Genomic DNA, 26,386 nt, shown 5'->3' on the forward strand with positions numbered 1-26,386 from the left:
TTTGATAAAAATGTGACGATTTTGTTGATGGTTTCAAGTGGTTGTCGATTATTGCCTGGCAACAGGGATTGACATTAACTGCCAGGTGATTGTCAATAACTGGCAAGTGATAGTAAAAGCCTTTCAGACCGTTGTTAATGTCTGCTAAATGATTCACCAATAAAGTATTGGATTGGTGCTGGCTGTCAGATGTGTCAAGTGAAAGTGGTGGCTGCATGTTCCTCACGTGATTCTATGACAGACAGGGAATGTTGCAGGTAGAGAACTTTTCAATAAGCGCTCGTGGAAAAGACTTGTTTGTGAATGCGTGCGTCTCTAACCATCGCCAACCAACGGAGGTATGGTCTCGTTGGGCCCAATGGGCATGGGAAGACAACTCTATTCAACCACATAGCCCAGCGTAAACTGAATATTCCACCTAACATCGATATCTTGCTCGGTGAACAAGGTGAGTTTTTGTTAACTGTTTTTCTCCAGAACAGCAAGTCGTAAGAATAAACTGGTCTTTATCGCAAGGTCATAATTGTGTCACTTTTTATAAAGTTTCAATGTGTTGGGATTTAAAAAGATTGTTGCACAAACTACGGCTCTGTGATCTTGGCTGGTCTGAGTCTAATGACAAGGGAATCACTGGAGACATGCCCAGTTGCAGGGAGCAATATAAGTCTGTATGTCTTTCTGTATGTCCAGCTATGGCTATTAAAATCTTAGGATTAAATCTCGCATCGTTTGGGATTTGAACTCACAAAGATTGCAGCCACAAGTTTTGTAATCCAGTTGTCTAACCACAAGTCTACGAAGGCTTTTACGATTGACAGCTTTTACTACAGTGAAACTCGGCTAACTCGACCTTCACGGGACCAAGAGAAAGTGTTCGAGTTATCAGAGCGTTCTAGTTATGAGAACACTGTCACAAGTGCATGTATTATTGTATTTATTAGTACATACGTCTGTTTGTTTTAGGTGATGTGACTGCCAGAACGTTTTCAGATTAAAATAGGTAAAACCTGATCGCGGTTGAAACTCTCAGAAAAAAGACATTTTTCTTTTGAGGGTTTTAACAAAAACCAGTTTTGCCGATTTTTCTTAAAGTTTATCTGAAGGTTACCTCGCTTCTCCTTGCTAGCGGAGGGCAAATCCCTAAGCGGATGTTTGGTAAAATTTGATTTTTTGCAAACCTATAGAAAAGTCGTTAACGAAAACATTTTGCCGATAGTGGTAATAATGACGCCTAAGAACTACGAAAAGTTATTGTTTATCTCTATGGCTTGGAATAAAGTGACATTCTAAAGCGATAACAACTGTCTCGGTAGCCGTTGGGCAAAAAAACTGTTTGAGTTAACCAAGTTATGGGCGAGTTATCTAAAGCAATTTATCATCGCGTGGGAAAAGACCGAACAAATCCGTTTGAGTTAACCATGCGTTCGAGATGTCCGAGGGCGAGTTATCCGAGTTTCACTGTATATTCTTTATACACCCTTGTTCCGATTTCACACGCTGAATATCGTATTAATTGAAACTCTTTCAACTCTATGAAACACGATGCGTTTTCGTGAACTTCTATTTCCGCTTTTTGTAAGGTTCAATTATTAAATCAGCAAAGGTATTATCTTGAGTAGGAATAGCCTCTACGTTATCTCTTTGTTCAGTTAGACAAAGACAGTACGATACCTCATTTTTACATTTTACCAGCATCAAGAGGTACCAGTATCATCATATTCAAAGTATTGATGGATAGATTCTGCTGGAACACTAACATTGTTTATACACACACTTATATGCACAAATTATTATCATTAATTCAACATATTCTATTATTCGGGATTTTTCTTCAGTGTGTATTAATTGTATTATTACCAAGTCATTTTTATTTCACACTTACATTTTAACACTTTTATAGTTGTTTTATTTTGTTTCCTAATTTATTTGATGGTTGCGCGTCGCAACAATTTTGTCTCACACTGTACCTATGCTGTTCATAGAAGTGAAGGCAGACGAAACACTCGCTATACTCGCTGTCCTAAATGCTAACAAGAAGCGTCTGGAGTTGCTAGAGCTAGAGAAGAAGTTGTCTGCTGACTTTGAAAATGAGAAGGCTGATGCGGGCACTCGTCTTATGGAGGTAAGAATATACCTCAACTGTTCCTGAAATTGGTAAAATGAATGATATAGGCACTTTTGGGGGCATTTTAATATCTATGTGTGAAATCATAGGCATAAAATATGTATAGATACATCTTTGCTTACTAATAGATCTGATTGCATAGATTGACAGCCCTTGTTTTCATAGAAGATAACTAAACTACCGTGACCAAAAAGCATCGTTAATTTTATTAGCTTTATCGCGTTTTGCTGCTTATCTGAGCTCATCTGGGAATCTCCTACCTCCCGACAGTGTGTATTTTATCTCCTGTTCAATGTGGAGTTGCTTTCTCTTTAAAACTTGGGCTTGTTTCATTACGGTTAAAGATAAACTTACACTAAATTCTAGTAGTTCTTATCAGAGAATATCAGTATCTTCTATCATTTGTGATGGCTTATGATTTTGAAGGGGAGCTAACTCCCAGGATTTAAAATCTTCATAACCTGATCACAATTAAAACACTCAGATTCAAGAAAGTGTGATTATGGCATCTATAGTTGCTAAGAGACAGAATAGAGCCAACTTTAACACAATAGCTGATATCAATAAAGAGAGAGATCGGTCAGCTGAGCAACTAGTGATGTTATTTCAGCATGTATTTTTCTCCTTGACATTTTAACCATGATCAAGTTTACTTGATTTTAATCTTGAAACATTGTAGTAGTCAAATTTCTTCTAGCGTCAAAAAAATCGCAAATGATAAAACAACACTGATAATTTTTGATGCTAAATTTTTAAGATTATAAAATGCTAAATTATAAAGATATATAAAAAGATATGTTTAAGTTTTTCTAAATGTATAATTATATATAAATATATTTATATATAAAGATATATTTGTGTTTAAATATTTATTTGTATATAAATATATATATAAACATATTTGTGTATAAATATATTTGTATTTATATATTTAAATTTATATTTAAATATATAAACATATTTATAAATAAATATATATCTATAAATATATATTTATATTTGTAAATAAATGCTCTATCTTTTGGTTTTATCTCGAGTTCATTAAAAAAGTTTGAGGTTGACAAACTATTTCTCCTTGTGTGTACTATAAGGTGTTATATGATTGTGTTAAAATATTGTGACTTAAGATAGAGACCACAACTACATCTGATTGTATTTGTTAGGTATACGGGGAAATAAAAGCTATCGGAGTAGATTCAGTGGAACCTAAGGCTAGGCGTATCTTAACCGGTCTCGGTTTCACCAAGGAGATGCAGGAGAGACCAACCAAACATTTCTCTGGTGGCTGGAGAATAAGAGTTTCTCTTGCCAGGTCTGTCCTCTAGGTCTATAGAAGTCAGAATATTGTGTCTATTTGTCTAAGTCAGGTCTATTGTGGTGCATGCTTGGTAAGTTTGTCACCTCGTAATTATATCGTAGGATAACTATTTATTTATTTATTCATTTGTACTTTGATATTTACTAAAACCTTGGCAATACGGGAGGCTGTGAGAAATTGTAAGGTGTAATTACTAATTGCACAATTATTCCATTGTGTTGAAAGCAGTCAATTGGCACAGGTGGAGGAGTGACAATTCATGAACTTAAAAGGTGTGAGTTCGAATCCTCTTTAAAGCGATCTTTTTTCTAATCTCAAAGTGTAGCTTTGGACGAATAGATGGACACGGCTTTTAAAAATTACATTTTACTAAAAAATTAATTTGCAAACGTTATCGTCATGTTATGTTATATATATAGATTTTTTGTTCTGCTTTTTATTAGAATTATGGCTAGCTGAGTAATATATAGATAGATATATATATGTGTGTTAATTTATTGGCTATCATTTCATTTCAATTAGAAATTTTTTTTTAAATTATTCCATACAGCAATATAAGAGAAAAAGGGCAACAGTTAGCCACTAAAATCGAATAAATAGTTTGACAAATAGCGTTTAAAATGCTTTTTTCTGCTAAGAGAATGGATATTAGGTGGAAGATTGTTGAAGCAGCTGAGCAAAGTATGACAAAACTTCATTGATTAGTTATTGCGGAACTGCCACCATGATAAAGTGTAGAACTCACTAAAATACCCCCTTTGATGATGGTTTAGACAAAACACAGAGCTAAGTAATACACAGCCAGTAAGCAACTAAGACTGATTTGTTTTTAGAAAAAGACAAAATACTTGCCATAGATTGCATCACCAACAATTGTTGATTCCAAATAAAATACTTTGAAATCCACATTAAAATGTTGTATAGAATAAAAATTACACTTTTTTCATAGCCTTGTTCCTTGAGCCAACCTTCTTGCTGCTCGATGAACCGACCAATCACCTCGATCCCAATGCTGTCATATGGCTAGACAATTAATTACCTGCAGAATTGGAAAAAAAACCCTCCTGATCGTTTCCCACGACTTGTCTTTCCTTGACAACGTCTGCACTGACATTATTCACCTGGACATGCAAAAGCTCTTTTCCTACAAGGGCAACTATGGTGGGTACCTGCATTATACTAGGAACTTAGGCTATATTCATGTTTCTTAAGGGTAATTTTTGTTAAACAGTGCTTATGGTTGGTAGAATTTGCTTAATTGATGTCGCGTGCTTGGCGTAGTTCGGTTCATCGATGGATTTGTATGGATGTATGTAGTTCGCTTCACAATATATGTGGTTGCTTAGCTTTATTATTAGGATATATTTGGTTGTTTAGCACTATTATTAGAATATATCTGGTTGTTTAGCATTATTATTAAGATATATTTAGTTGTTTAGCATTATTATTAGGATACATGTGGTTGTTTAGCATTATTATTATGATAGTTGTGGTTGTGTAGCATAATTATTAGGATATATGTGGTTTTTTAGCGTCATTATGATGTATTTGGTTGTGTAGCATTTTTTTTAGGATATATTTGGTTGTTTAGCACTACTTTTAGGATATATTTGGTTGTTTAGCACTATTGTTAGGGTATATTTTGTTGTTTAGCATTATTATAATGATATTTGTGGTTGTTTAGCATTATTATTAGGATATATTAGGTTGTTTAGCATTATTATTAGGATATATGTGGTTGTTCAGCATTATTATTAGGATATATTTGGCTGTTTAGCATTATTGTTAGGATATATTTGGTTGTTTAGCATTATTATTAGGATATTTATGGTTGTTCAGCATTATTATTAGTATATATTTGCCTGTTTAGCATTATTAATAGGATATATTTGGTTGTTTAGCATTATTATCAGGATCTATTTGGTTGTTTAGCATTATTGTTAGGATATATGTGGTTGTTCAGCATTATTATGAGTAGATGTATATATTTGGTTGTTTAGCATTATTATTAGGATATATGTGGTTGAGTAGCATTGTTATTAGAATATATTTGGTTGTTTAACAATATTATTAAGATATATTTGGTTGTTTAGCATTATTATTAGGATATATGTGGTTGTTCAGCATTATTATTAGGATATATGTGGTTGTTCAGCATTATTATTAGGATATATTTGGCTGTTTAGCATTATTGTTAGGATATATTTGGTTGTTTAGCATTATTATTGGGATCTATTTGGTTGTTTAGCATTATTATTAGGATATTTTTGGTTGTTCAGCATTATTATTAGTATATAATTGCCTGTTTAGCATTATTATTAGGATATATTTGGTTGTTTAGCATTATTATTAGGATATATGTGGTTGTTCAGCATTATTATTAGGATATATTTGGCTGTTTAGCATTATAGTTAGGATATATTTGGTTGTTTAGCATTATTATTGGGATCTATTTGGTTGTTTAGCATTATTATTAGGATATTTTTGGTTGTTCAGCATTATTATTAAGATATATTTAGCTGTTTAGCATTATTATTAGGATATATTTGGTTGTTTTGCATTATTATTAGGATATATGTGGTTGTTCAGAATTATTAATGGGATATCTGTGGTTGTTTAGCATTTTTGTTAGGATATATGTGGTTGTTTAGCATTATTATTAGGATATATGTGGTTGTTTAGCATTTTTATTGGGATATATGTGGTTGTTCAGAATTATTAATAGGATATATGTGGTTGTTTAGCATTATTATTAGGATCTGTTTGATTGTTTAGCATTATTATTAGGATCTGTTTGGTTGTTTAGCATTATTATTAGGATATATTTGGTTGTGTAGCATTATTAAAAGGATATATTTAGTTGTTTAGCATTATTATTAGGATACATGTGGTTGTTTAGCATTATTATTATAATAGTTGTGGTTGTGTAGCATAATTATTAGGATATATGTGGTTTTTAGCGTCATTATGATGTATTTGGTTGTGTAGCATTATTTTTAGGATATATTTGGTTGTTTAGCATTATTATTTGGATATATTTGGTTGTTTAGCATTATTATTAGTATATATTTGGTTGTGTAGCGTCATTCAAGAAGATGTTCAAACAGAAGCAGAAGAAGCAAATAAAAGATTATGAAAAACACAAGAAAAGACTGAGAGTAATGAAGTTGAGTGGGAAATCTTCAAAGGATGCTGTAAGTTGTCTTTCCTCCGTTTGCCTGAGGTTTTTTTATCTCCGTTAGGAAGAGGGTTGAACGTGGAATAACTGGAACTACTTTTATAGACTTACTGTCACTGGCAGCGGAGTCCTGCCGCTGATCTGTCCTGGCGATTCCATAAGGCTACATTCAGGTTGTTATGTTTTGTTTTTCTGTCTCAAAAACTCTTTATTGTCGAATTGGGTAGCATATCCATATACTTGGAGTGGCCCTCCACTTGCCATGTTTTAGTGATGTGCGACTGGGTACTTTAATTACTCTATCAATGGTTTATGCGTGAATCCAACGTTGCAGCATACACCCTACGCTTTTGTCATAAGGCATGTGTTGACTGTTGTACTTTAAAGGATGGCTTGCAACAAAATTCACATTACAGTTATTTGGTATCAGAAAGTTCACCATGTCTTACTCTGTTCTGTTGTAGGTGCCGCATATGTAAAAATGTGATTACAAGCTCTTAAAAGCGCAAAAACGAAAAGCCGCTGTAGATTGGAATCTCTTTATTTCTCTGACGTAGCCATGAAATTTGGTTATCGTCTTGTCACGTGATGTTCTCCCGTGAATTGAAAGGCCAATAAAATGCTCAGTATAAAACTCATCGTAGCGCTAGTTTATGATAATTAGTTTGGGTTTAACCGAAGACCCCGTATCCAATACAAATGCTCGCTACTTTACAGTTTTGTTTCAGTGTGGTCTAATCGTCAAATCGTAATCTGATCATGTGACCCAATACTTCGCAGATAGTTTTTGCAGCATTTTTTAAATATCACAAATGACCAACAGGCTTGTATTGATTATCAGACAATGATATGTACTCCTTCAAGCTAAGGCTAAAAAAATTAAACTAATTTTTTGCGGTAAGTTATAAAATATCACTGCTAAGAGTGACAGCATTAAAATGATGATAAAATGGGCCGCCTGTAAGAACAATAGACATGGTTTTATTGAATGCGTGGATTATATTTATGAAATATTTTAACTAATAAGGTTGCATGAAAGTGTAAACAAAAAAACATCTAACACACCTACGTCACATTTGAGCCGTTTTGGAAAGAGAATCCAAACTACGGCGGTCTCGTGTGGCTGCATTAACTGTTCGTTTCCGAGCTTTTAAGAGCTTGTAATCACATTCCCATATATTTTGCCCTTACAACACAACATAGTAAGACATGGTGAATCTTATGATACCAAATAACTGTAATGTGAATTTTGTTGCAAGTCATCCTTTAAAGACCGTAAAATATTTCTAAGATTATATACTCCATCACCACACTAGTGCATATAAAGGGACCCTATCTTAGTGATATCTTAGTGATGTACTACAGGCATTTCAATTACTCTTATCAATGGCTTATGCATAAATCTAACGTTTCAGCATACACCCTACGCCTTTGTCATAAGGCATGCGTTGTCTGTTGTACTTTAAAAACAACATAATATTTCTAAGATGTAATATTGCATCACCACACATGTGCATATACACGGACCCTAAAGCCTGGTTTCCATATGACAGTGCAAGGCGTGCAACAAGGCGCAAGACGTTGTGCGTCGGCCAGTTGTGATATGGAAACGTCAACGCGCGACGTGCGTAGGCTGATCGCAAGTATCCAACAGAATGGATCCTTGCGATGGGTGCGTGCGAATATGTATCCCACACTACACCGCTCGACCTTTTCAACCTATCCCACAATTCCCGCGAAGGGCTTTGTTCCGAAGAAATCGGTCTCCCGTACGAAAGAGTAAGCCTGATTTTTATACGACAGCGTAATTTCGCAACGGAGGTCTGGTTTTTCAAAGAAATATGTCTCTCCTATGAAAAAGTAAGGAAAATATACACCCTGTCTAATGCAAGCATGACACTTACACGCAATATAGAAACACTGCCTCGCGGCCCAAGAAATGCAGTACGCACGATCACTGGGCCGCGCGTGATCATTGCGCTGTCATATGGAAACCAAGCTTAACTGGCTCGGCTTTTACGTATCTTTGTGAAATTCAATAAAGGATGAAACTTCAAGAGTGCTCTTAAAGTAGTGAGGGATACGCAAAGTGTAAACACAAGATACACAGACCAGTGTATCTTCCAAACAACAGTTTGGGGTTCAATTGTTTTCACCTAAGATTGTCTTTCTAACTACGATGACAATAGAGTTTTACCACATAACTAATTATATGTCGAGAGATGCTTTCCATTGTAACAGATAAACGGAAGCCAATAGCATAAAATGGAACTGCTTACGAAACATTTTAAATACTTATTTAATAAATTAAATCTGTTCAAACCACTCTTGCTATATTATTGTTCCAGAGGCAGCCTGATGGTTTAAAACTCCTGGCTTCCAAACACAGTTTAAGGTTCAACTCCTAAAAAGGACACTGACACTCTCTACCATGGGCATGTCTCCAGTCATTGAGGTTCCCTTGACACTAGACTCAGACATGTCCAGGCAAGATGACAGAGACATTGTTTGTACAATAATGCTTTTACAAGCACGTACAGCTTCTGTTTGCAGTAAGCTAAACAGATATCACACTCCATCTTTGAGGGATTGCTTACCTTAACATGAATACTTTTTTATTTGACATAAAACAAAGGAATCGTTGAAACAAGTGTCTTGTATAAATTGGAAGTGATCGAGATCGTGGAAATTCTGTCATACAAATAATAGAAACCTTTTTAATATGTGGTAAAAATATAATTTTTGTTTCGTAGTTTTTCAGTATGAACTAGAATGCAGCTGTCATGATCAGTTTATGTAAATTGGAATATAAAAGGTGTCGTCGGTTCCGACTCCCTTATGTGACTCTGCGATACAAGAGTGCAGCTGAGCTGGTCAGAGTTAGCAGGATAAAGTCAGCCACTGCTTGGGTCCCTGCGTTACATTTATGACATGTACAGTAGCAGTGCAATGATCCATCAATCATCCAGCATTCTTCCTTGCCTGTGTATCCGATGGCTGTAGACAGGTCCTCTTCCTTCAGGCACCTCCTCAATCCTATCAAAAGTTGCCATTTTGTTAACTAGCTTCTATCACTGTTTCCACAAAGCGGTTAATTTGCAATTTTGCGTCATCCAAGAGATAGAACCGGTAAAGGTCCACAAGTCAAGCGAGTTTCGTCGTTACTCTCAAATTGTTCCATGCTTGTGAAAAATAGGAATATAGCCGATGAGTGGTGCTCAAGAAAATGTCATGCATAAATCAGTCATTCTTGTTTTAAAAGTACAAGACAGAAGTGTACAGCTATGACCTCTGGTGTAGAATTCTGTATTTTTTTATCAAGGGGCTTGAGTTCATCCACATCGAGCGAGCATCCCACTGAAATGCTCATCGCGCGGTAACTTGCATGCGCGCACAATCCCAAATTCTCCTAATCGTCACAATTGAAACATAGTGTATGTTGTTTATCAAATATGTTATCATTAGGGGCAATTCAATGGTAATGTCTCAGAGGTAGGAACTCTATACAGTACTGTACATAGCAACTGTATCATAACTACTAGATAGATATTTGTTTTTTTATTTGAATTACAATTAAAAGCATGTTTTTCCATTGTAAATTTCTTTCCATCGTCATACCCAAAATAATTCTTTTTTGGGTAGTTTACAGAGGGTGGGAACAGAATAATTTGTACATGTTATGTTATGTTATTTTATGTAGTAAAAGTCGATTTGAAATGCGAATGAATTGACATATGAGCTTGGTCCCTGATCACACCATCTTAAGGTATTACTGTATTCGGTTCGTTCAAGACTCTCACTCTAATAATTACTCAATTGAACTCATTGCGTGGATAACTCCCAAGTTTATGTCTTTAATCAGGCTTTCAATTTAAACATGATATTTTTCACAAATTGTAAATCGAATTTAGGGCAGTTTTAACTACCAAACTTTTTGTATGGCTCCACACTCTTATAGCACGCTGCACAGTAATTCAACAAACAATTTTTGTTGAGTTTGACCTTTGTTTTGCAGCCTTCGACCTGGTTCCACTCACTAGTGGAGTAACAGGATATAGGCTGTCTTACTCCTCTCACTGCTGTCAGTGTGACTAGTAGCACTACTAGCAGTCTTGTCATGCTGTCCTGACTAGAATGTAATGAAATGGATTAGCCTGGTTAGCCTGTACACCCAGCTTAACTATCACTGTTTCTATTGTCATGATGACGCAGATTTGAATTTGTGCGCATTTGGAGCTACCTTGAGATAAGTGTTACAATGGACATGCAGATTAACATCAGTGCTTTGTTAAAAAAGATAAAGAATTCTACACCAGAGGGTCATAGCAGTTTCATGTCTCATTTGGCAGCAACCTTTCAAATAGGAATGACTGAATTATGGAAAATGTTTAAATTGGAATAGCTTGCACGGCGATTTCTTTTACATCGTCCACATTTGGCGTTTCCATCTTTTGCAACCATGGAACATTTGATAAAAATTTGTGTGTAAAAAAATTCAATTATAGCAAATAGCATGTTTCTCTGCTACAACACTATGTCAGTTTAGTAACTGCGCAGTTAGAAATGTTATAAATAAAAACTGCTATTTTGTGCTCTGTTCAATCATCAACAGAACCGGTGGTCTACAGTGGACAAGGTCTGCTGCAAACTACTTTTAAAGCACATAAATTACATAATTTTGTTATATATTTCAATACATCCATGTCTTGGCTTCGAATGAGCCTGTTTTGAATACACAAAGAATAATAGAACTATGAAAAACAGAGTGTCAAAAATATGTCCTGCAAAAAAAAACACTTGGTTGCAGTTCTCAAATTGTGACGTCATCATTATCATTTAGACTTAGGTCATCGATCCCTTTCGTTGCCATTGAGACTGCGCTTTTCTGTGACCATCGGCGCTCTTAAACCCAGAGAGCGCTAATAATAAACTAGCATTTTAGATAATCAACAATGCCTGGGGATCGTGCTAACGCCCGACCAATACAAACACATGTTCTGAGTTAATAGATTTCGGGTGATTGTTAGAGTTTGCCTTTTTCATTCTTTTGCTCATTTTAAACATAGTAATTATTATCCCATCGTTTTATATGATGGCATTGTTTGTTCCATACAGAAATGTCGAGGAAATTGACCCCGTCCTGCTTGTGGTGCAAGAGGTTGCTGAAGAGAGACAATGAGTAAGTAAACTCGATTAAATACTAATTAGTGATTAAACATAAATATTAAAGTTTAAATATTTATATTTTATTATTAAATATTTGAATAAATTATATGGTAAATAGAATACAGGTGTATTGGACAGTGAAATTAATCATTTTTGTGTATGATACTAGCTTATAGGCAAATTAAGTTATTTACAGTAGGCTTCTCTATTCTAAATAATCCCAGAGTACAGTGAGTCAACCCAAACAATTGGTTTAATTCAATTGACTTCTACAACAAAATGAAAAAAAAAACAGAAATTACTACTAACAACATACCTGGTTGTTAACCACCCATTGCTGCTCACCCTCTAATCAATAAAATTACTAACCATTATTTATTGATCTTAGGTGATTAAGGAATATCGAGATGTAAGAAGATGGTGTCACTGTAGACATTGTGCCTTGATGCCTACTAGAGCCCAGAATGTATGCTGTCAAGAAAATGCAGCGGCATCGGGGAAGATTGTGACTAGAGACAGGTTAGTGCCAATTCAATGGTTATCACTGGTATTGGAACATAATGCTTGCTCTTGGCTATACCCTGGCAGTACTGTGACTCTTGTATGCAGGGGTTGGCATGTTTTGTTGTTTTCTCACTTTAGTTGCATAACAATGAACCCGGGGCGGAACAACTACTACGGGAAGCACCTCTAGAAATGTATAGAAACCAATACCTGGTATATCATGGTAAGTAGTTATCATACTTGTTGCCTCTCGTCTCCAGTGATTTGATATAATAGCAGTGATTATATTAACAGTTTATAAGCACATTTATTACTAATTATATTTTATTTCTAGATGACAAATATGCTCTTACAGGTGAACCAGTAGAACAAGGAGTAAGACGGAGATTCTTTGGCTATCAAAACCTGGTGTTCTGGCTATATCCTGGACTTTGAAAAAATGAGAGACATCAGCTTCCAGCTTGCACGTATCACTATGTCCATTTAAAATTTCCTAACACTGATAATAAGTTACTTTATAGGGAATATCATGAATAGATTGAAACTGTTGGGCATATACTGATTGCCCTATAAATAAATTCATCACATAGCTGTTTTTATCTTCTAACTTTAAAAACATAAATAAAATACAACAGGAAACTAAAACATCAATTATTTTTCCGCTTAGCAGTTGTCTGGTTTGAAGCTTCCTTGTTGGTGTCAGTCTTATTCTTGGTAGTAGCCTTCGTCTTTGTTGGTGCTGGAGCTTGACCCTTGAAAACAGTAACACTACTTAACAACTGTGTGCTACACCCTTACCAAACCGTCACATGTACAACCTGTCAAGTAGGCATCCTTTCAGCATGCTGTTTGTGCTCTTGTTAGCATTAGTTTATATTATTTCTTGTCTTTGGAGAGAGGATGGCAAAACTAAGGATAATATTCAAGTTATGAAGCTATTGATAAGATTGCTTTGTATATGACAGGAATTTCTACCCGCCTGTTGTCAACTTCAGGTGTGGGCTCTCCAACTAAAGCCTGGTTCCCATATACGTTGCTTAGCACCGGCGACAGCACCACAGGCTATTAGCGGTGAATTAGGAACCTACGCGCCTAGGACCGCCGGTAGTTGCCGGCGGCATTCCAATAGTTTAGCGCTGTTCAAATTTCGGAAAAGGCCGCAGGAAAAACTTTCCTGAAATGCACTGTACGGGTAAAGGTCACCGTTATAGAAACGGCATGGCGAGTGAACATTTTATTTGATTACACGATTATGTTTAGCAATGCAGCTTATATGTGAACAGATGCCATCGAGCCTAACTTCGCAAACGTTTTGCTGCGCAAGTTACCGCTGGAGTATCGCAACCGATATGGGAACCAGGCTTTAGGTGACAATAGAGTTTTACTAAAATAATTATATGTGGAGAGATGCTTTCCATTGTAACAGATAAACGGAAACCACTAGCATAAAATGGAACTGCATACGAAACATTTTAAATACTGATTTTGTAAGTTAAATCTGTTCAAACCCTTTTTCCTATAGTATTGTTCCAAAGGCAGCCAAATGGTCTAAAACTCCTGACCTCCAAACACAGGTTAAGGTTCAATTCCTAAAAAGGCTACTGACAGTGACAGGAATGACATCAAACCTTAATTTACTCTCTACCATGGGCTATCTCCAGACATTGAGGTTCCCTTGACACTGGACTCAGACATGTCCAAGCAAGATGACAGAGAGATTGTTTGTACAATAATACTTTTACAAGTACGCACAGCCTCTGTTTGCAGTAAGCTAAGCAGATATCACACTTGATCTTTGAGGGATTGCTTACCCACGCATGAATACTTTTTTATTTGACATGAAACAAAGGAATCATTGAAACAAGTGTCTTGTATAAAATGGAACTGATCGAGATCGCGGAAATTATGTCATACAAATAATAGAAACCTTTATAGTATGTGGTAAAATAAATACTTTTTGTTTTGTTGTTCTTCGGTGTAAACTAGAATGCAGCTGTCATGATCAGTTTATCTAAATTTGAATATAAAAGCTGCCGTGGTTTCAGACTCCCTTATGTGACTCTGAGACACAAGAGTGCAGCTGAGCTGATCAGAGTTAGCAGAGTAAAGTCAGCCACTGCCTTGGTCCCTGCGTTACATTTATGATCTATACAGTAGCAGTGCAATGATCCATCAATCATCCAGCTTTCTTCCTTGCCTGTGTATACAATGGCTGTAGACAGGTCCTCTTCCTTCAGTCACCTCAATCCTGTTAAAAGTGGCCATTATGTTAACTAGCTTCTAACATAATGGTTGCTCTTGGCTATACCCTGGTAGTACTATGACTCTTGTATGCAGGATTGACATGTTTTGTTGTTTTCTCACTTTAGATGCATAACAATGAATCCGGGGTGGAACAACTACTAATGGAGGCACCTCTAGAAATGTCTAGGAACCAATACATGGTATATCATGGTAAGCAGTTATTATACTTGCTGCCTCTCAATTCCAGTGATTTGATGTAATAACAGTGATTATATTAACAGTTTACAGACACATTTATTACTAATTATATTTTATTTCTAGATGACAAATATGTTCTTACTGGGGAACCAGTGGAACAAGGGCTAAAGTGGAGGTTCTTTGGCTATCAACACCTGGTGTTCTGGCTATATCCTTGACTCTGAAGAAATGAGAGACATCAGCTTCCTGCTTGCATGTACCACTATGTACATTTAAAATTTCCTAACACTGATAATAAGTTACTTTATAGTGAATATCATGAATAGATTGATACTGTTGGGGATATACTGATTGCCCTATAAATAAATTCATCACATAGCTGTTTTTTATCTTCCAACTTTAAAAAACATAAATAAAATACAACAGGACACTAAAACATCAACTATTTTTCCGCTTAGCAGTTGTCTGGTTTGAAGCCTCCTAGTTGGTGTCAGTCTTGTTCTTGGTAGTCGTCTTCTTCTTTGTTGGTGCTGGAGTTCGACCCTTGAAAACAATAACACTACTTAATAACTGTGTGCTACACCCTTGCCAAACCATCACATGTACAACCTGTCAAGTAGGCATCCTTTCAGCACGCTGTTTGTAGTCTTGTTAGCATTAGTTTATATTATTTCTTGTCTTTGGAGAGAGGATGGCAAAACTAAGGATAATATTCAAGTTATGAAGCTATTGATAGGATTGCTTTGTATATGACAGGAATTTCTACCCGCCTGTTGTCAACTTCAGGTGTGGGCTCTTGTGGAAGTAGTTGCTGTTGCAGTAGTATTATTATCTGAAGAATTGGTATCGTTTTCCATGCTGCTTTCTAAACTTGATAATGCTTCAATAAATATACTGTCATTAATAAACTGTCGACCTGCAGTGGCATGGCTCTAGGACTATATGTAAGTTGCATTCTCGCGAGATCACACAATGCTTGAAATTAATTAGTCTCAGTTGTGCCCCTCAACATCACAATAAAAATATATGGCTAGTGCATAATATCACTGAAAAAACATAGTCTGGTGCTTGGAATTTGAGCTATTTATCAAAAAAATAATCGGTACATGGAGAGCTGATGACACTGATCCCTTTGTCATCTTCATCGGTTCTCTTGAGTTGTCCTACCTTCGCCTGCCTCTAGCGTCATTATGGTAGTTGATAAATAAGTATTAAGAGCACACAACACCGAATATGAAAATTGTGACGTAATAATTTACGACCTACATGTATAACATTGAGCATTTCTGCAATAGAGCTCTGGGGAAATCCTATAAACACCAACCAATGTCTGTTTCACCATGTCAAACAATGGCTCATTTGAAAGCCAAGATATTGAAGAACCTGAATAAGCTGAAACAGTACTGATATAATTAATATGCTTTAAGTTAATTTGACACTTGGTTTAGTTTGGAATATATGTTCTTACAGGCAGTGCAACTTGCTCCATATGGCAACCGTTCGTAATCAGCTTTGCGAATCGAGTTTGAAGACTATCAGGCAACACAAAATCTCAAGAACAAAGAATGCTTAAGCATTTCTTATTAAATTTTTTGAGTTATCATCCCTTTCACTTGACAAACTGAAGACACATGATGTGGTAAGTTCTCACATGTTCTCAGTATGTTTTTAAATAACTACCGCCATGTTCCAATCTGCACTTTGTAGTAACCACACATTCTTTAGTCTAATAAAAGTAGTCACTTACAGAGTATTTCTATCATAACAGTTATTATAGTAGCTGAGGCTTTTGTTCATTTTATTACTGCAAATTAGCTTCCAATCAGAGTTTTGTTATCATAATTGTGCTGTACAAGTTGTTTTAAAAAATGTATCAAGTATTAATTTATTAGTTTTATATATAAGTCTTTCATTATTAACATATTTATCTAAAGTTTCAACTTAATGAAAAGGCAATCTTTACTTTAACAAACTGCCTGAGGTTTGACTGTTTAAAGATGTAGTTGCGTCAAAATTTAAGTTGATCTTAAAAGAAAGCATTTTTTTTTCTCTATCAGTTGATATGTTGTTTGTTGTGTTACGCGATCGCATTGCCAAGATATTTGAAGATTAAAACCATAAAAATCTGATCACCGTAAAAACGCTCAGGCCACAAAAACGTGCCCAGCCTCGCCAAAAATGATGTCACGCGTTTGGCAACCTCTCTCTATCTCTCGTATTCACATTGGCTATTTGCGATAAAAGTCTAGTCTTACGCGGCTCTATTGGCATATATTTTATTTTGTATTTGCTCGTGTTGGCTAGAATAAAATTTTAAATCCTGCTACAGATGCATTATTATGAATGTTTAAAAGGCCTCAAATAACGAAAATTGAAAGTTTGTTCTACTCACTTTCTCCAAATGTTGTGTAAACATTTGGGTACCGACTACCAATTCTACCGGTCTACGGTAATTCTGTCTAGTCACTTTATGTAGAACGCCGTCTTTGTATCAGCACAGTTCTGCAGCTACCCATATAAACGATATACAGCCTCCCATAAGCCCCGCCCACATTATGTCGCCTATTACCTATTGCCTACGTACTACTGTAGTTTCTTACTAGTATTCTTACCGAATGCAAAATAATTGAAATAAGCAAGCCACCTCTTTGAAAAGAATATAGACAGGGGTAGAGTTTTAAGGATGAGAAGTCTGCTGCAAACTGGATTTGAACTCACATTCTCCAGTTCTGCGGACACCCATATACCATATCCGATTCACTACAATATTCTGCAAATCATGTTTTGCATTATCTTCAACAGTATTATTTTATTATATAATTTTTACAAGCAAAAATATTTTCATTTTGGCATAAAGCTTTTATTAAAAATATTCATCAAGTCGTGGCCACTCACATAGTATTAGCTGATACAATAAAACAAATTCATCTACTGCAACAAACTCAAACAAAACATCATCCAGCACGCATTCAAGTCTCGCTTTCTCCTTTATGGCAGTTTCCACACAATGACAAAGCTTCTTCGGCTGGTGGGACGACATAAACATTCTGTAATCAGTAAAACAAGTAAATGTAAACAAAGTAGATGCAATAAATATGTCATTCATAGATATGTCATTCTAAAGCGTATCTATTGACAGCTTCCAAATTGGGAGTTAAATAGATTGCGAGTGTAATTTTAAAAACGAATAAACATTTAATAAAGGCACAAGTACGCCAAGCCAACGATTCGAAACTTTGGTTCTGGAAATTAAAGATTTGCAATGATCAATCGATTTTACCCACTTCCTACGAGTGAAAATAATTTGTAATCATGACTCTAATTCACCAAAGAAAATTCGAAAAAAATATTATAGCTAGGTAAAGCGGCAGATAAGCTATGAAACGATGATTAGAGATAGCAAAGAATTATCATTTTATTAATTAGTATATGTATTTATGACTATAAAAAATATTACATTCACTAAAGTATAGAAGACTAAGTTAATTTACCTCCATTCTGTCTTCTTCTGTAGCAAAACGCTGCTGACGCCTGTCAGCTTTGGCCATAGGCTGTCCACTCTAATCTTTTACTAAAAGTTGCTCAGATAACTCTGAGTAGCGGTCGCTCGAACTTGAAGCCATTTTAAAACTATGTATAACTTAGTAATTGCTGAATTGCGTTGAATCAGTAACGATGAGAATGAATTCTCTAGCAATGAGACTCTTCGAGATCACAGACAACGCGTTTTACGAGTGATAACATTTATTACGGCCTATATAAAAATTTCGCACGCATGATTGGCTAACGAATCGACCTCATATTTATCGCTTGTGGTTTCGTTTCAGATAACAAGCTTGTGACGTCACGAAATAGCCACCCGCTGGAACGTGAGCTTTTTAAAAGAGGGCGTCATTCAAACGCATATATCTCTGGACAAGGTTGGTCTACAAAGACAAAAATGGCATCAAATTGTAGCTGATTTTTTAGCCTTTTATGGGTCCTAATTTCATTTTTGACGCAACTACATCTTTAACATTACTTCTACTTTGTGCACATTTATGCAAATCAACTGAGAACTGCAGAAGGCAGTTCTCAATTGTTTCAGTTGCCGCAGAAGGCAACTCTATTATTAATCAACTTTTACCATGGGGCCTGCTGGTACTAGAACAGTAAACCATCATAACAATGTGACAAGTGGCTGTCATATCAACTCATCAAGGCTAATTTTATTAATAACTAGTTATGCCAACACAGTCAATTAGTGCAGGTAATAGTGCGCTTGGCAATCAAGCTGACAGTTGTTTGTTCAAATCCTGTTGAAAGCATTTCTTTTTTGTAACACTTCAGCAGGGCTTCAGACATACAGACATACAAATGGACATGGCTCTTATTATAGTGAATATTATGAAATACACATTCATGTAGATATATTTTACCAGCAGGAATGATTGACCTCTTTGCCTCAAAAATAGGAGAGTCTAGGGCACTGATGATCACACTTTTCAGGCCGGGGGCAACCTTGACTTTTAACATTTGACAGGTAGGCCAGGTCAGCACAAGATACGATACATATAAGAGACTGTATTTATTAATGGCTCGTATGAAACAAGTAGAAAATAATATTAAATATATTTAACAATTTGGTATGAAAGCTCTTTGCACATATTTTAGAAATTTGCTACATTTTGTAGGAAAATTTGGCTGTCTAGGGGCACTGGAAAAAAAATTATATAGGTACGACCACATAGGCGGATTTTTTTATAGTTTTAATTGGAATCGCGAACAGAATCTAAATCACAAAATTTTTTTACTGAAATTTACAGAATTGTCAAGGTTGTATACGCCGATATAAACACACCATATGCCGGTGCACACTGAGATCTTCGTTGACACGGTTTCAATTAGCTTAACAAATTATTAGCGAGCCAACCTTGTAATATTTTGTTCACAAATTTTGGTTCATCTGTGGTCTGTGTACAAACAACGATCGACGGTTTAACAGTTTCAATATTAAAGATGCTCAACTTGTTTTGTTGTGAAAACCTGCAAATAAACACTTTTGCCATTTCTACATTTCAATTTGATTTCTTTTCTCTGTTCGATGACGATTGACAATATTATTCTGATTACATAGTGCAATGGTGTTAAAGTTTAAAATTTGAAGTTTCACAGTTTTAATTTGTGTTGAACCTTATTTTTCAATGCTGGTTAGTTTTGCAAGGGTCCTGTGAGCCTCAAATCAATGGGACATGGAGTGTTGGACAAAATCCTGTTAAACTAGATCAAACTATAAAACTTGGTAGTAGTTCCAGGATTCACCAGAATATGTATAACCAAGACATGACTGCCACCAATAGGCTGTTTATTTACTGTTGATTAAAAATTGACTTATTCATCAATAATTAATGTTATATTACAATTAATTGATTTATTCTTTAGCTGTCATTATGATTATATAGTGTAGACAACTTCTCTAGTACTTATTGTCTACTCATGTAGATAATACTCAATGATAAAGCTAGTTATGTGTTAACTTGGACTTCATGCCTTCATTTCATCTCTTGCATACCACGAGCCACATATAGTCTACGAGCAGAGTAGCTCATTTGTGAGTTGTTATTGCTTTACTCAACTTATGCATTATGATGCACGCAAAAGAATCTTCAATATTTATATATTGCTTGTTTGCACGTTGCACTCTGTAATCTCGTTGCTTATACACTTTCATGTTTAAATTACATACTCATCAAATGGCGGAGGCGTAATAAACAAGTCAATCACTGTTGCCATTGTGACAAGGAATTTCACAGACTGTGATTGGATAATTGGAACAAAACTTCATAATCCGCCAGATTGCTTAGTAATGCAAACTACTAGTAGCAAACTAATAGCATGCTCTGCGTTCCTGAGCTACTAACCTCAAGTGATTTAGCAGTTCTATCACCTCAAAAGATAAAATCAGTAACTGTCACACTATTACAAACTTATCTGTGTTTACATCAGTAAATTGTTCTCAGCATAGCTTCTGATTATATAATGGGGTCAGAAATAATGAAATGCTAGTCCTGCAGTCACTGCCGTGAAAAAATATAGATCAAGCAATCTGTGCTGGCCAATCACTATCGCAGGACTGGTGAACATTACAGATGTTGTCGTGGATGCTCGCAACACAATCGGGAAAGTATGACAGATGTAAACTTTCCTGATAGTTTACAAAAAAGATTACACCGTAGGGGTTTTGAACTCGCAGACTTTGGCTCATTAGATCAATGCTTTGCCAGCTGCTCCTCTGATACAATATTGGGAACGTTTGACTGCAGCAATAATTGTTGATAGTGGTGCGAAAATATTACATTGTAGGGGGATTAGAACTTACAACCTCTTGCTCGGGAACTAATGCTCTAACACCTGAACCAAACCTTAAAAAACCTGACATGCAGTGATGTAGAGTGAACCAGCCTTTAGTATGCTTCATACAAATTGTTTATGATCTGCTAGTAGTTAGTTAAATAGCCTATCATGTCTGCACTTGATTGAAATGAATCAATCATATGCCTGCATTGAGCCAATAGAAAACGTGTTTACAGGTGAAGTTGAGCTGAGTTTTTGAGCTGCAAGTCAAATTTCCAATATCTCAGGCTAAGTGAGCATGAATATAAACTATCAATGCCTTCTCATAATTATATACTAGTACTCTGGTAGTGAGATGTGTCAATAAAGCATAGATAATAACTGTTTGTTCCCTTAATCTTAGATGATAGAAGGTGTTTGATTGATGCAAGTGTTAGAGCAGCAAATTAGGTTTGCTGTGCAGAAGGTTGAGAGTTCAAATCCCCTTCAATATAGTATTTTTTCTCAGCATTAAACTATGGTTTGTATTATAGTAAAGAAACTTCTCAACATGTTTAAATTTTAAGTAAATTGTAAAGTTTGCCAAAAAGTATCATTTTTGCATTTACTTTAGTTATGGTAAAGTTACAGTCATATCAATTCTCAATTTTGTATGTGAATCAAATAACTATTTATATTAAATTTAAAATTTATTTGTTAATAAATTAAATATTTACATAAATTTCATTAACAGGAATCACTAGGAGTGTGAGAGAACTTGTCATTCTAATTCAACTACACCACCTTTACTTATAGCTTGACGAGAACCTGTTGACATCTGTCAGCTGAGAAAGAAGTGTGCCTGGCATACTTTTGTTGGGTGGTCAAAAATGAGCTGTGCCAGATTTATTTTAGGTAGATGCGGAGGGAATGAAAACGGATTCTTTCTGCGCATTAATGTAGCTGCATGATATATTGATGTGTTGATTTGTATCAATGTTACGATGCCATACCGACATGGCCATGTATTGCTAAGCTTATAAGGCATCTACATGTATATAAGGCATCTATATAAGGCATCTATGCTTACATCAGCGAGTAGTCCTCATCATAGCATTCTTATTATAAAATGTGGTAAATGATGTAATACTAGTCCTGCAGCCACTATCATGAAACTAAATTTAGATAAAACAATCCATCACAACCAATCACCATCGCCAAAGTGGTGCTCATTGCATGTTTTCCCATGATGCTCAGCCCACTATTGGGAAAGCTTGACAGACACTATTTTCCTGAATGTTGATTGAAAAAAAGATTACATTGTAGGGGTTTTGGACTTGCCACCTTTGGCTTATTAGACCAACGCTTTAACATATGCATCTCTGAAGCATAATGGGAAATTTTACAGCTGAAATCTTCTTTGATACGGGTATAAAAAGAATGCATTGCAGGCGATTCGAACTCGCAACCTTTGGCACAAGAGACCAATGTTCCAACGCCTGCACCAAGCATACACCTTTTGGCATTTTAGAATAAAGGTACATATGGTTATTCTCTGCACTTTATTCTTTGTGCTTTATCAGCACCCTTGACTACCCGAGTACTAGTAGTCTAGTATATAATAACAATAAGGTGTTGATAAATTATTTTCTTGCTCTCTTAGCCTGAGGTACTTTAATAAGATACTTTGAGGTACGTAGACTGAGGTACTGAATAAGGTTAGATAGGGCTGGATAGGAATAATGAAAAGTAAGACAGCCAAAGATGATTTACAATTACAATGTTCTACCATCAATTATATCCAATACAATAGATGTATCTGCAGTACCTCAACTATTCCATCAATTTACTCTGCACATGGTTGATGAATAATCGATGGGAGGACAAACCTGACATGCAGCCTTTAGTGAACCAGCTTTAAATAGGATAGTGTTAGTTAAATAGCCTATCATAGCTAATTATCTGGTAGTTAGTTATATAGCCTATCATAGCTACTTATCTGGTAGTTAGTTATATAGCCTATCATAGCTAATTATCTGGTAGTTAGTTAAATAGCCTATCATAGCTAATTATCTGGTAGTTAGTTAAATAGCCTATCATTTCTGTACTTAATGGAAATGAACCAATCATATGCCGCCGTTGAGTCAATAGAAAACGTGTTTACAGCTCATGCTAAGCTGTGTTTTGCTTCGAAGCCTTGAAAGTTGTCGCACAATGAATTTCTGGTGATTATCCATCGATTAATTGTAACATTTGCTGTAAGCTTTCTCAATAGATCTGAAAAAAATATTACATTGGAAGGGTTTTGAACTCACAACTTTTAGCGCGGAAGACAAATGTTGTAACAGTTGCACCTCAAATGCACTATCAGGAAAGCCTTAGCCTAAGGTACTTAATACGGTTGGGTAAAAATAATGAAAAGTAAGACAGACAAAGATCAGTCAACGTTGCAGTTTTCCACCAACAATTATATCAAATACAATTAATGTATCTGTAGTGCCTCAACTATTCCATCAATTTAATCTGCACATGGTTGATGAATATTCAGTGAGAGGGGAAACCTGACATAAAGCATTTACAGTGAACCAGTCTTTAGTAGGTGTCATACATATTTGTTTCTGATTAGCTAGTAGGTAATAAGACAGCTTATCATGTCTGTACTTAATAGTGTTGGACCTGTATTCGGTTATCCGCTCTTACCGACACCGAGGGATTGTCGGTACCCGAGAAAACCAATCATTTCCGGTGACAGCTAGTTATCCGCGGCCGGTTTGACATGATCGGTATTTATCCGTAAAAGCCTATCAGTAAATGGTTATCCGGATAGATTTTTTGTATTTGACATGCCACAGCGTTACCAGTGACGCGTTGCGCGGGAGAATCTCCGGCACAATGGGCTGCTAATAAAAAAGCTCATTTGACATCTCGCGCACAATCACCATGTAACCGGATGAGATTACAATCGCGCATCAATTGGCGTTATTGTTAATTGCAAAAACCCCTTTTTGACGAACACGCTTATCAAAAAGAGTCTCTCCAGCGCACATTGGCAATCACAACTTTTTTTCTCAGACATTCTGAAAACACAACACATGCGAGTTATATTATAACTCTTTCTTCAACGAACATTATCATGCTACCTATAGGTATCTAGTATTATATTACATCTTACATTGATAAAATGTAATTTACTTTTTCAATTTTATCAAAAATAAAACGTCTATTACGTTTTTGTTTTATCAAATATAAAACGCATATTACATTTCATACTTGATAAAACCCTCCGTTTGATATTTGATACGTTTGATATATTTATACGTTTTATATTTGATTCATCCCCACCTGTGTTATATAAAAATAGGCAGTAGGTAAGCTGAAGTTAAACACACACTGAAAACCATATACCGAACTACAATACCGACAATACCTAACTCTCTTAGTTGGCAAAGGATACCGAAGATGGTAAATACTGAGGATACCGACACCGGGAAAACCGATAAAAAGTTCAAGGATACCCTATCCGGCACTAAATTGTATACCGGCCCAACACTAGTACTTCATCGGAATGAATCAATGATCTGATTGCATTGAGCCAATAGGCAACGTGTTTACAGCTCATGCGGAGCCGAGTTTTGCTTCGAGGCCTTGCAAATTGTAGCTCAAGCGATTTTTAATGATTTTTTTTAATAGTAGTAACAGTAGCTGCAGACTTTCCCAATATTTGTGTAATAAAAAATACTACGTTGTGAGTGTTTTGAACTCGCACCCTTTGGCTCAGGAGACCATGCTTAAAAGGGTTACAGTTATTTGTTATCCAAAAACTCACCATGTCTTACTCTGCTGTATTGTAAACTTGTAGGTGCAAAACATGTGGAAATGTGATTACAAGCTCCTAAAAACTACAAAACGAACAGTTAATCGCAGCCTTCAATGAGAACACCGTATATTGGAATCGCTTTCCAAAACGGCTCAAATGGGACATAGTTGAAAATGATGGCTTCTGTTTAAACTTTCATGCAACTTCAGTCATCAAAATTTTTTCACAAATACACCTAACAAATTCAATAAAACCACGTGTATAGCTCTTACGCATTATTTCATCATTTTAATGTTGTCACTTTGAGCACCTATATCTCAAAACCTACCGTGAAAATTAGTTTAATTTTTTAACGTTAGATCAAAGGAGTGCATATCAAACTCTGATAAACATGAGGAGCCTGTTGGTCACCTGTGATAGTCGAAAAACTTTGCAGAAATTGTTCGCGACGTCTGGCATGAAATATGGGTCGCATGATCAGATTACGACTAGATAAATTAATGTATTTTAGTTGTGAAATCTTTTAAAGTTTTATTTCTTCATTCATGATAATGACCTACTTCATTTGCATTTTATTTGTTGTGTATTTTAGAAACAAGCGTGATTGAGGGGGGCTGCTTGCTCCTACCCAGATGACTACAGTAAACTTCCACTGGTAAAAGGACAACGTTGTGATCTGCTGACTGGAAGGGGCAGCAGCAACGACAGTGGTGTTGGAGTTCATCTCTGCCAGAACTCTATCAAGTTTTGGTAAGTTCATGTGGTCAAGAAGGTGATGGTCAGGTTCATTTATGGAAGATGCTGAAAGAATGAGAACTGATTCTTTTAAGCGAAACTGATATTTTCTGTCTGTGCATCTACACCGACCCTGTTACTACTTGATTGTCATAACAACCGGTTTTATTAAAACTTAACAGCTACAACTCCATGAGATAGATTAGGAGGCTATCTGCATTGTCTACAGGTTAAAATTAACTTTCACTTTATCAAGCAAAAAACTATCAACTCATTGCGAAGACCACGCACCAAGTAGTGCGGCTCGCTACATACAGTGAAACATGGATAACTCGCCCTCGGATATAGCGAACAGATGGTTAACTCGAATGGATTTGCTTGGTCCGTTCCCACGCAATGATAAATGGCTCTATATAACTCGAACTCAACACAGTTAATTCGAACTGTTTTTTGCCCAACGGCTACCGAAACGTTTGCTATCGCTTTAGAAAATCACTTTATTCCAAGCCATAGAGGTAAACCTCAACTTTTCGTAATTCATAAGAGTTGTTATTACCACCATCGGCAAAATATTTTTGTCAACGACTTTTCTAAAGGTTTGGTGAAATTTGATTTATACCAAACATCCGCGTAGCGATCGCCCTTCGGAAGCAAGGTAAAGTGAGGTAATCTTTGCATAAACTTCAAGAAAAATCGGCAAAATTGATCGTGGGTAAAACACTCAAAAGAAAAAGATGTCTTTTTTTTGAGCATATCAACAACGATCAAGTTTTGCCAATGTCAATCTAA

At 35.8% G+C, this 26,386-nt stretch overlaps 1 protein-coding gene across 1 annotated transcript; it reads left to right on the plus strand.

Moving 5' to 3' along the window:
- Window positions 1-303: 303 nt before the first annotated feature.
- On the plus strand, window positions 304-14,951 carry LOC137398133 (ATP-binding cassette sub-family F member 1-like). Its single transcript, XM_068084241.1, has 9 exons — window positions 304-448; window positions 1,983-2,122; window positions 3,289-3,437; window positions 4,489-4,604; window positions 6,525-6,637; window positions 13,257-13,395; window positions 13,953-14,011; window positions 14,661-14,745; window positions 14,857-14,951. Exons 1-9 carry the CDS (start codon window positions 304-306, stop codon window positions 14,949-14,951), a joined length of 1,041 nt encoding a protein of 346 aa, XP_067940342.1.
- Window positions 14,952-26,386: the final 11,435 nt, after the last annotated feature.

This window comes from Watersipora subatra, chromosome 6 (genome assembly GCF_963576615.1).
Source record: "Watersipora subatra chromosome 6, tzWatSuba1.1, whole genome shotgun sequence".
Taxonomy (NCBI): Eukaryota; Metazoa; Bryozoa; class Gymnolaemata; order Cheilostomatida; family Watersiporidae; genus Watersipora; species Watersipora subatra.